Raw genomic sequence first — 11,068 nt, 5'->3', positions numbered from 1 at the left:
TAGCTAGTTTCCTGAATCAACAATCTTTCCAAGAAATTATCTTTTTCCAGATAACCTTCAAAAGTTTCCCTTCCCGTTTTAGCCTAGACCTTTCCACTTTCCACCCGTTTGTCACTAAGGAACATTCATCACGCACTAAAAAGTTTGATATCTACGACCGTGTCCAAGAGCTTCAACATAGTGAATTATATGGTGAGAACAGCTTCGATATCGCAATGCCTGGAACTGGTTGTATGGTGGAAATAGCTTCACTGAGTGTGAAATTTGGTACTTTGCTTAATAAGGGATCATTTATAGTAATTCAGGTATTTTAAATTTCTGCTAGTACTAAATAAGGCACCCAGGGCATATTCAGGCACCAGTCCTGCAAATCAAGGCATTTGGGTATTGGCGCCTATACACCTTCATAAGTAGGTGCAGTGGAGAAGCGGGCATGCGTACGTCGCGATCCTAGAGGCCGCGTCACTAAGCCAAACAGCCCACCTGGACAGCTTCAAGGGTGGATACTCATTGAACGATTGGATTGGATCGGGAGTGAAACATTAGTTTGAGCTAAGCTTTTGAAACCACTTTTTTACTCGCTTTTGAACTAGTCATGATCCGACGGTTAGCCAAAAGAGAATAAGGACAGAGACTAGAGCAGTCATTATGACAGCCCAGGAGTTGTTAGTTATCGAGGAAACAATAAGAATGAAATTGGGAAACTATCTGCTAAGGCATGGCATTCTCTCTTCGCATAAATATAAGACAGTAAATCTCGAGATAATTGGTAGCGGGATTCGTTTTGGATGTCTTAGGCCATGAACACCCAAAAGAAGCTAAAATAGTCTATGCAGATCCGGCAGATAATTAGCGCGAAAAATATAGTGCTAGGCAGCATCGCAACGGTAGATTGTCCTACAATGGTATTTAGTGCGCAGTAAGCGTCAAACTAGTATGGACTGGGATTATGCTCCAAACTCGTTTAGGCGAGATAGGGATACTTTGCCAACGATGGGATCTATAAAGCGGCCCTATCTCCCTTGTGCTAAGAAGCCATTAACTCATTGACAAGTTGGCAATCCCTTGCAGCTTTTTATTTTACGCACTCTTGTCTGTATAAATCGGTAGGTGGTCAAGATTTCTTGTGGATGCCTATCTCTGGATGTGGACTGACATATTTAAGACATTTTTGAAAGACATCTACATGGATTTGGTTTATTTGGCCTGCATTCTTATCCTGGATCTCATTGCCATCTACTACCGATATACTGAAGGAACATGGTCAAATTCAGCATTATCCTGTGTGGCGTTCTCGCATGCGTTCTTGTTGATCCATGTCTTGCTAGAGACAATGCGACAACATCTGTGATTACCACCCCAACCTTCCATGAATGGGACAACGGATCATCCAACATGACTGTCACTGGGTGTCATCAACGCCGACTACGCATGGGAATATGCCAATACCACGTCCGATCTCAGCAAGCGCACGGGAATTTCCACGGTCGTGACAGTGGTCAAGTACGGAGTAAAGACTATTGCCACGGTAAAAGCAGCGATTGAAATCCGGGAGCTCCTTGCTGGTATCATTAAGTCGAAGTCGGAGGCGGACTCGTGCACGTTGACATATGGGACGGATATAAGTGGTGATTATTTCTATGGTTATGCGTACAAAGCCACAACTACTGGAGAAAATTGTGACACTACGGCGGAACGCAAGACAATCCTGAGTGCCATTGAAAATTGTGCTACTAGCCTGCATTCTAAAGGTGCTGCTGTTGGCGGTTGCACTTTCCACCACGGGGGTACTTGGCATGGCCATCTGCAGCTGAGTGCTGAGCCGGTGATCTATCCTGTGCATAAAGTCACTTGTTAATGTGTGAGCTTTTCCCTCCGAAGGAAATTGTGAAGGACGAAGCAGGTATTCCGATGCTTTGTTACTTTCAAATAAACAAGAAAAAGACATTGCCGAGTAGGTGTAGATCGAAGAATTCCTTGCATACATTTCTGCTCATTTGACTAGATACTGTATAAAAGAATGAATGATAGTATTAGACAAAAAGTCCAAAAAATGTAGACTAGTAGGCCATTTCATGAGCCAACGGCGTCCAACGATACAGAGACAACAATTCCCTGCGCCGTGCCTTGTGTTCATCCTACGAGTGAGGTGAAGTTTGTTGGGCGTCATATAGCATGGACCTGAACACTCTCCCGAAGTTTTCTTATTTTTCATTAGCCACAAGTCTTTACTTGTATACAGGATGGATCGAATTCAGTTTCACCATTTCCTTACAGAGATTCTTTCTCGAACCCTATTTCGAAACACGCTATACTTACAACGGTTACTCTACCCCTTATCCCCTTTCTTGGCGGTATTCCAGTACAATCGTAATTAACAGCTTGAACTAGCTTCTATATTTGACTCGTATGGTCTCTATGGGGTCTAGAACGTTGATACAACAAATAAGCCAAACAAACGAATACCTGCTCGTTTAGAGACGTGGCAGGAATCAGAATCCCTATTCTGCTAACCACTTACCCTCTAGAGTGACCACTGCGAACGAGCGAGTTCTATAGAGATAGTACTAGTAGGTAATGTTCTTTGCTTCTTGTAACAGGCTTAATCTTCTGATTGGGGACTAGCATCTTCTAGGCCGAGTAGTGGCAGAGGAAATCAAGTACCTAGGTCACTGTACGTAACATATTTCCTCTGCCAGCGGCTCTTTCCACCTAGGAGATGGTTGGTTCATCACTGTCTAGCTATGACTGGTAACAAATCTAGATCTAGCTTGTTTATTTATCCGGTATTTGACGAAGCATGATCTTAAGATCGGGTAGCTTCATAAACTGTGCTAGGTATAGACTACATTCTGTTGACATTAGGGCTCGAGAAGCAGTGGTAGAGCGTAGGTGGTAACTAAATAATTGCATTGATTTGCTTGCTCAGCATGTGCAGAGGTGTATACTACGAAACTGCAATTGCGAATTATTTGACGACCTGGGCGGGAACACAGAAGTCCCAGGAGTTATCGATAGGCCAGGACGAATTTAACGCTCCTGGGAACAGCATATCCAACGGGAATTTATTGGTTAATAATCATTGAAGCGCAAATCTAAGAGCAAGTTGATTAATTACAGGGAGTAGAGCTTTGCACTAACCTCGTTCCTGGGAGCCAAATGATCCACTTCACAGGGTCAATTCAAATGAACAGCGCCATCCACATGTTAATTTAAATGTGTTTATGCAATTTTGAACTATTAAGTCTCTTCGTTTCTCATTACTTTTGCTGGCTTTTAGTGATTGATATCATCTTTCTCACTTTCCGCTTCTTGGCACGGGTTTTTATGAGACATATCGCATCCTTTTCATGTCATTGAATACTGCCTGTGTTGTTACGCTTTATCATGTGTACAAAAACCGTTGTTTTCAAAGATCCAGTAATTTGCGACGTTTCCTCCCTCTCTCTTTAATAGGCGATGATCCGCGTTTGAAGAGTGTCTACTCCTCCTCTTGGCGTCCTTCAGGTAGAATTCCCCGACTGAAAAATCACGGTCAACATCTCCGTGTCTTGGCAATACTTCCATAAGCTGTAAAACTCTGTTCTTATTCTTGGTTAAGGTAAAGGATCTACCTCTTTGAACAAGGATGTCGTCATATTGGCTATATTGGGTTCCCGTGGTTCATGGCGCATTGCTGGCACTGCAAAGACAATGTGCTGGTTAAACATAAGATATCTGGATCAGCGACAAATAGCATGCCCTCCACGAATGAACACACTCCCGACTCTAGATTCGATTTTCTAATGACCCGCCCGATATGTACTCTAACATAGATCCAGTAAGTGACGCTTGAGTAATCGCCTAGGCCACCCGCTCTATCCTTTCACTAGTGGCTTCGCCTTTGTGATCGTGTATAATCTGATCAGAAAGGATGGTGTTCCGAACGGAATCAACGGCGAACAAGAGATCAATCTCCTCGAGCGTCTTGCCATTTGTCTGCAAACGATGTAAGCCAGGTACTTAGAATCTGATCGCTGCGACTTGATCAACATACCTCAGGGCACATAAAGTATATAAAGACTACAGCCGTTGCGCAGGAAAGAAGCTGCCAGATATAGATTTTCCAGCCAACGTTCGTGATTGCAGTTCCACCTCCGAATATGGTGATGAAGGAGAAAGTCCATTCTCCAAATGCGCCGGCAGCGGCGCCAACATGTCTGTACTTCAAAGGAGCGATCTAAACAAACAGTATGTGGTCAGCTCCTGTCAACAGGTGAAGCAACGAAGACGAGATTGATGAGAACAAACCTCAGCAGTGTAAAGCCATGTGATGCCAATCCAACTATATCCAAACACAAACATGAACGAGATCACGGCTGCGACTGCTGTCCACTGGGTGGCGAGGGTGCGATTCTCCAATCCAATCATGACGACAAATATGAGCATCAAGATGGTACAAGCTATCGCCGACCATAAGAGAATAGATCTGCGCCCCAACCGCTCGATAGTGCTTGGTAGGAGATATGTTCCAAAGGCATAGATAGTCATCATAACTGCGGCGAGCACTTGCGAGAGGAAGGGCAATAAGCCAACTTGGGCAAATATCGTAGGACTGTAGTAGACCATCATGTTGATTCCTAGAATAGATTAGTATTATTAGTAAGAAGTGAGTCTGCAAACGTTGCTGTCACTTGATCTTACCCATCATCTGCTTGATTGATAACATCAGAAACGCGATACGAATACGTCGCCCGATTCGAAGATCGGTTGTGTCCCACAGGAGTAGACTCATGTTGAACTTGGACTTTTCACTTTCTTCAAGTCTGATCGATGCTTGGATTTCTTCTTTCTGCGCCTGTACTCGATGGTCATCCAGCGGTAGCCCATGTAGACGGGCAAGAACATTATCGCCCTGTTCTGTTCGGTTTGTCGCATAATACCATCGAGGTGTATCTGGGAGCAGAAGCATTCCAGAGATCGACATTATAGCGAAAGCTGCCTGGAGACCAATGGGAATTCTCTGGACCTAAGTATTAGCATAATACTGTCAACGATGATGCGTGATTTACCCAGGAAATTTGATTGTCCATGCGAGTGAAGCCAAAGTCAACCCAGTACGCGAGCGCAATGCCTGAGATAAGGACGGCGCATTGAATAGCGACTTCTGGTCCACGCGCTTTTGAATCTATACTCATCTCGACCTGCAAGCCAAAAAATATTAGTACAGGCCAAGGCTTCTTTTAAACCAAAGTGAGCTTACCATATAAGTCGGCACGGTGCATGAGATATACTGAAGCTCAGGTCAGATTCTCGTAGCGTCATGCGAAAGATGAGGCCGAAACGTACCCCCAGACCGAATCCCTGTGCTCAGTTTAGTACTTTAAATTGTAAGATATATAACCGAGGGCCACGCACACAAACCACACGCCCTACAATCATCTGAGGTACAGACCAAGAATATGCTTGGAGAACTGCACCGATAATGGCGCAAACGTTACCAAGGACAATGCAATATCGGCGTCCAAGCACCATTCCAAACATCATCACAGTCAGTGAGCCCACCGCTGCTGCCAGGGTGTAGGAGGAAGCAATTATAGGTATGATATATGACCCCTTGGGATACTAAGAAGGGGTCTGTCAAGATGCTGCTGGTGAAATTCAGTAAAAGTAGACAAACCTGTAGTGCTTTCAAGTATGCATCCGTCTCTTGGAGTCCACCGAGAACGCCGGAGTCGTATCCATACATACAGAACGCCTGATAGTCTTGTCAACTTGCATGTCTTGTTCGAGGCAGGATATCGTCCACGAGTAATGCTTACAAGAGAAGAGGATATACTCATCATGCGGTATAGCGTTCGGCCTTTTGCCTCTTTGAAAATAGACATGATGTCCGGTTTGCTTTGGAAGAGTTCTGTCTGTTTAGTAGATGAGTTTTGCCGTCTCTCAGATATAGGTGTTGTCTTTTGTTCAACACGAAGCAATCGCGCTGCTTTTATAGTCCACTTAATATCCTAAATCACTGTATATTCAATGCTCAGAAGCTAGCATCCTTTCACTTGTTTCCCCCGCATTCTTCGAACTTAAATGCGCATGTCACAGAGAGTATATGGATCTCCACGGGGAAATGCTGATGCATGACATCTTGACTTCTCGTACGTTCTTGGCTCTATTGCCCTGTAGATATGGCGATTAAGGTTTAGACTCGGCGTCCATCCTTGGATCTAGGCCCCACCGAACTAGCTTTGTGGGTCTAGGTCATTAACTCTATTGAGACATCGACACGATACCCTCAAAGAGGTAATATCGGCCTCCCCGAGACCCTGAAAGGTCCACATAGGCCATTACTAATCATTTACATCGCGTTTTACATTATTAATCTGACGATTGGACCTTCCCTGGGAAGTTTCAGAGAAACTGAAAGACGACTTCAAAATTTCTATCGTCTTTGATTTCAAAGCAGACGAGTAATATAAAATCAGTGCTACTTGACTTGTAGCCAGGACGATCCATCAGAACTTCAATTCACCAAGGACTCTCTGAATAGTCGTGAAAGCAGCTCCTTAATTGTCAAGAAACCACTCATTTATCGATCTAAATACTTTCTCATTCGCAATGTCTCAAACAAAGATCCTGATCCTCGGAGCTACCGGTTATATGTGGGTATAACACCATTGACATCGGACTTTCATTGTGCTAACAATATGACAGCGGTGGAAGCATCCTCACGGACTTGCAGAACTCGATGAATGCATCCCAGTATTCTTTCTCTGCGCTTGTCCGCAACCAAGTGCATGCCTCAAAGCTCAAGGCCAGAGGCGTTGAATCTATCTTCTTCAAGAGCTTAGATGATTTGGACATCGTCAAGAAGGCCGCCAGCGAACATGATGTCGTCATCAATGCGGCATCAGCTAGTAATGACAAGGCTGCTGCCGCCATTATCCAAGGTCTAGCAAAGCGAAAGGAGCGTACTGGACGTGCGGTGAACTACATCCACACTTCCGGAACCTCCATTCTCGGCGATCAACATATTTCTGGAAAGTTCGTTGACCGTGGCATCTACTCTGATGCAACTGATGATATCTATGCGTACGAGAAGGGCCGCGGTCCCTACGGCCAACGTATCACTGATATCGTTGTGATTGAAACCGCAGAGAAGCTTAACGTCCCCACTTACATTGTTGTGCCGCCGACCATCTACGGCGAAGGCAGTGGCCCTGTTGCGACAATCTCCCAACAGGTTCCCAACCTTGCACGTGAGGCTATCAAGAGAAAACAGGCAATTGTGATTGGAAAGGGAGATGGAATTTGGAACCATGTCCACATTCTTGATCTCGCTCCCTTGTACACTCTGCTTCTCGAAGGCATTTTGGCTGGTCGCCAGGATATTCCTTCCGGACGCAAGGGCATCTTCTTTGCTGAGACAGGCGAGCACACCTGGCTGGATGTGTCTCGTGGCATTGCCGAGGCGTTGTACGCTCGGGGCTTGTTGCCCACGAACGAGGTCAAGGAAGTTTCCCTCGCCGAGGCCGCCCACATTGCTGGAGGCAAGGAGGATCTTCTGGAGGTAACATTGGCTAGCAAGTAAGTATCTCGTCTTGGAGTCTACAAGTCAATCAAATGGTTACTAACGTCATTTAAGTTCGCGATCCCGCGCCGATTTGAGCAGAAAGCTGGGATGGAAGCCGACCAGAGATGATGCTGATTTCCACAAGCACTACGATGAGGTGATTGCTGCTGTTGCTCAGGAGTTTCAGTAGATCTTTCTCTATGAAGTAACGAAGTAGCATGGTGGCCAAATTCAATATAGATCTTTTCGGTGTCTTCATTATCTCCACGGCATGTCACTAATAACTCCATATAGTTCAAGAGTAACAACAGGGGAAGAGCCTCAATTTCTAAGCACAGCCAGCCCTATGTAGTACCCATGCACCGTGAATGATATCCAAAAGACTCTTTTGTGTTCACTGAAATAATTCTCTTGTAAAGTCACATAGTTACCCCTTTTTCATTACAACCTAGCTCCTGGGTACAGTGGCAATTGGATGCTAATTTTGTTTCAATGTTTACAAACTCACCATTATCTTTGCAGACATTCAGCAAAAGACCATTTGATTTCACAAGAGCTACGAGATGGACAGTTATTTAAACACGGCTTGAACACAAATATTTTACCAATTACATACTAGTATATGTTGTAGGGCCAGCTCAGATCCCCGTCTACTCCATCGCATTCCTCATTCGTGGCTAAGAAGGCGACAAAAATCACGATTAAATGTATCAAAAGCCCTGCTAATAAGAGAGAGAAAAAAGTCTATCCATCGGGAATTTGGTAAAGATCATACAACTGACCGGAAGATCGCTAAGCAACTCGACAGAAGTCTAAATTCATTTGCAATTTCGCCACCTCGACTCGATGCCTGTATTCGGACAGGAATGAAGTCGCTCGTTTCAGTTCGTGTCGTTATGTTTTCCAACTTCGGAAAGTAATTCCGCTCGCTTCTCAAACCTCAGGAGTCACGACTGATCTCTGGAAATCTGATTGACTCCTACGGTAGGTAGGCTCCGTCCATCGTGGTCGCTGCCCAGAAGACGCAAGTTGTAAGCTGTGAGACCGAGAGTCTCCCCCAAACTAGGGAATTGACGCGATATGGATTTGCGACAACCTCACCTGGAGCGGACCTGGACTTTGTGGGGAACTGGGGAAGGCAGTCGACTGTTGGATCACTAGTCGCAAGCCAGGTTGAATTATCAGCTTCACCTAATAGGTCAACATTGGTTGGGGTATGTGCTATGGAGACTAGATAGTGAGCGGTACTTAAGGTCATACTGTTGCAGTGATCTCGAATTTGAAACTCGTCAAACGTTTTTCGAGATCGTACCGAGGTGACCATATCCTTCGATGCGGCAAGATGTTGGACGCAGAAGTCATCATTGTCGGCGCTGGCCCTTCTAGCATTGCGCTGTCGCATACTTTGAAGCACAAACTGGGATTAAATGACTTCACCGTAAGAGCCTCACTCCAGATCGAGGGGAATAACAGACCCATATCTAACCTTGGTCAGATATACGAGAAGATGGATGGACCGGGTGGTGTATGGAGGTCAAACACATATCCTGGAGTGTGAGTAGCAGTCCACGGGGGCACAGTTCAGGCTCATTGACCATTATTCAGAGGCTGCGACGTGCCCACAATCTTGTACTCCTTCTCTTTCAACCTGAATCCCAACTGGTCTAAGGAGCTATGTGGAGGCTCGGAGATCTTACAATGTGAGGCGCAATGAAGTTCCTACGCTGGCAAAAATGCGATTTGAAACAATATTCTGACCCAACGCGAATTAGACATGGAGTCCACCGTGGACAAATTCGACTTGCGCAAGCACATGCACTTCCGCATTGAATGTATTTCTGCAAATTGGAACGAAAAGGGGTTCTGGGAAGTCCACTTCCGAGATCTTTTAACCAATCACGAGTACACCAGAACCGCCAAGGTCTTCGTCTCAGCCGTGGGAGGTATTTCCAAACCCCGAGACACCAAGTTCCCAGGAATGGAAACCTTCCAGGGTGAGATCTTCCATACCGCCCGCTGGAGTCACAGCTATGACTATCGAGGCAAGCGGATGGCCATCATAGGCAACGGATGCAGTGCAGTGCAAGTGGTTCCTGAGGTCGCCAAAGACGTTGCATTTGTCAAACAGTATGCCCGCAGCGCGCAGTGGTATCATGAGCGTCCGAATCGGAGTTTCACGGCGTTGGAAAAGTGGTGCTTCCGCTATATTCCTCTCCTGGAGCGCTTTATCAGACTTCGTATCTTCCTCGCCAGCGATCGGATGGTCGCAGCCTACGGGTCCACAGCGGAAGCTGAAAATCTGCGAGCCAAAGCAGAAGTTCATGCACGAGACTACATATACTCTACGGCGCCTGCGAAATACCATCATTTCCTTGTTCCGGACTTTCCGCTAGGTATTCTTGCATGCTTAATATCTTCAAGACATCTGTTGACTAGATATAGGGTGCAAGCGTCGAATCTTTGATCCTGATTATTTGGAGACTCTTCACAACCCTAAGGTTGAGCTAGCGCCCTATGGAATCGAATCAATCGACCAGACAGGCATTACTAGCACCGATGGTGTGAGAACCGAGTTTGACGTTATTGTTCTCGCAACAGGCTTTGAGGTCCAACAATTCCTAGTGCCAATGGAAGTCTACGGACGAAATGGGCGCAGTCTCTTCCAGCAATGGAAGGAGAATCGAGGAGCCCAAGCTTACATGGGCACCTATGTACATGGATTCCCAAATTTTGCAACCTTGTGAGTAGTTCATTGTGCAGGTGGAAACATTCGCTCTAATCATCAAGCAGATTTGGACCGAATACCTTTCCAGCCCACAACTCCGTCCTCTTTGCAGCTGAGGTACAGGTCGCCTATATCGCCAGAACGTTGATTGCCCCTTTGATTGATCGTCGCATATCAACACTGGAGGTGAAACAGACTGTCGAGGACCAGTGGGTGAATGGTATCCATGCCCAGTTGCGAGGAGGAGTCTTCGAGGCTGGATGTTCAAACTGGTATATTAACAGCAACGGTCGGAACTCTGCTTCGTGGCCCGGATATGCGTCGACATTTTGGAAGCAGTCACTGCAGCCGCAGTGGAATGTCTTTATCAAGACGCCTCATTCGCGATGGTGGGTTCTGCATCGGCTCAAACGCTTGGTTGTGACGACCAGCCCCCAAGTCTACGCCTTGTTGGGACTCATTCTTTTGCTCAATTCGCAGAACACCATTGTGGCGAATACAGTGAGCAACGTCCTTGGTGTTGCTAGATAATTTGTGAATGCCTTCTTGGGCTATTGATCATTTTGTTAGATTATTGGTTAGATAAATGTGTGTTTTCCTTGTTTAATCTATCTGTCGATGATTTCCATTTGCCTTATAGACATAATATCATTATCACTCCTGAGTACAATGGCTTGGCTTCTGTGTTTTCTTTCTTTCTAAGCGCTGAATGCACAAGTGAATCAAGTGAAATTATCGAATTATGCTGAAGTTAGATAGTTCAACATCCTCAGAGGTTGCTTAAGCCTTACCCA

At 45.6% G+C, this 11,068-nt stretch overlaps 4 protein-coding genes across 4 annotated transcripts; 3 read left to right on the top strand and 1 right to left on the bottom strand.

The window, feature by feature from the left end:
* Positions 1-1,395: 1,395 nt before the first annotated feature.
* Positions 1,396-1,858, top strand: N7529_005921 (uncharacterized protein; the record flags this gene model as incomplete). The annotated part of the gene is given in 2 exon segments (XM_057241448.1): positions 1,396-1,503; positions 1,517-1,858. The coding sequence occupies 2 exon segments, from the start codon at positions 1,396-1,398 to the stop codon at positions 1,856-1,858; spliced, it is 450 nt and encodes a 149-aa protein (XP_057096807.1).
* A 1,985-nt stretch (positions 1,859-3,843) lies between these two features.
* Positions 3,844-5,867, bottom strand: N7529_005920 (uncharacterized protein; the record flags this gene model as incomplete). Its single annotated transcript, XM_057241447.1, has 10 exons — positions 3,844-3,978; positions 4,037-4,219; positions 4,291-4,619; positions 4,684-5,002; positions 5,052-5,183; positions 5,243-5,272; positions 5,329-5,343; positions 5,404-5,604; positions 5,660-5,737; positions 5,802-5,867. The coding sequence occupies 10 exons, from the start codon at positions 5,865-5,867 to the stop codon at positions 3,844-3,846; spliced, it is 1,488 nt and encodes a 495-aa protein (XP_057096806.1).
* A 727-nt stretch (positions 5,868-6,594) lies between these two features.
* Positions 6,595-7,739, top strand: N7529_005919 (uncharacterized protein; the record flags this gene model as incomplete). The annotated part of the gene is made up of 3 exons (XM_057241446.1): positions 6,595-6,638; positions 6,691-7,563; positions 7,622-7,739. The coding sequence occupies 3 exons, from the start codon at positions 6,595-6,597 to the stop codon at positions 7,737-7,739; spliced, it is 1,035 nt and encodes a 344-aa protein (XP_057096805.1).
* Positions 7,740-8,891: 1,152 nt separating this feature from the next.
* Positions 8,892-10,805, top strand: N7529_005918 (flavin-containing monooxygenase; the record flags this gene model as incomplete). The annotated part of the gene is made up of 6 exons (XM_057241445.1): positions 8,892-8,987; positions 9,045-9,103; positions 9,155-9,249; positions 9,322-9,942; positions 9,992-10,289; positions 10,340-10,805. The coding sequence occupies 6 exons, from the start codon at positions 8,892-8,894 to the stop codon at positions 10,803-10,805; spliced, it is 1,635 nt and encodes a 544-aa protein (XP_057096804.1).
* Between the last annotated feature and the right edge of the window lie 263 nt (positions 10,806-11,068).

This window comes from Penicillium soppii, assembly GCF_028829465.1.
Source record: "Penicillium soppii strain IBT 18220 chromosome Unknown utg000005l, whole genome shotgun sequence".
NCBI lineage: Eukaryota > Fungi > Ascomycota > Eurotiomycetes > Eurotiales > Aspergillaceae > Penicillium > Penicillium soppii.
The sequence above is the reverse complement of the archived record's forward strand: the minus strand, read 5'-3'. Positions and strand labels throughout refer to the sequence as shown.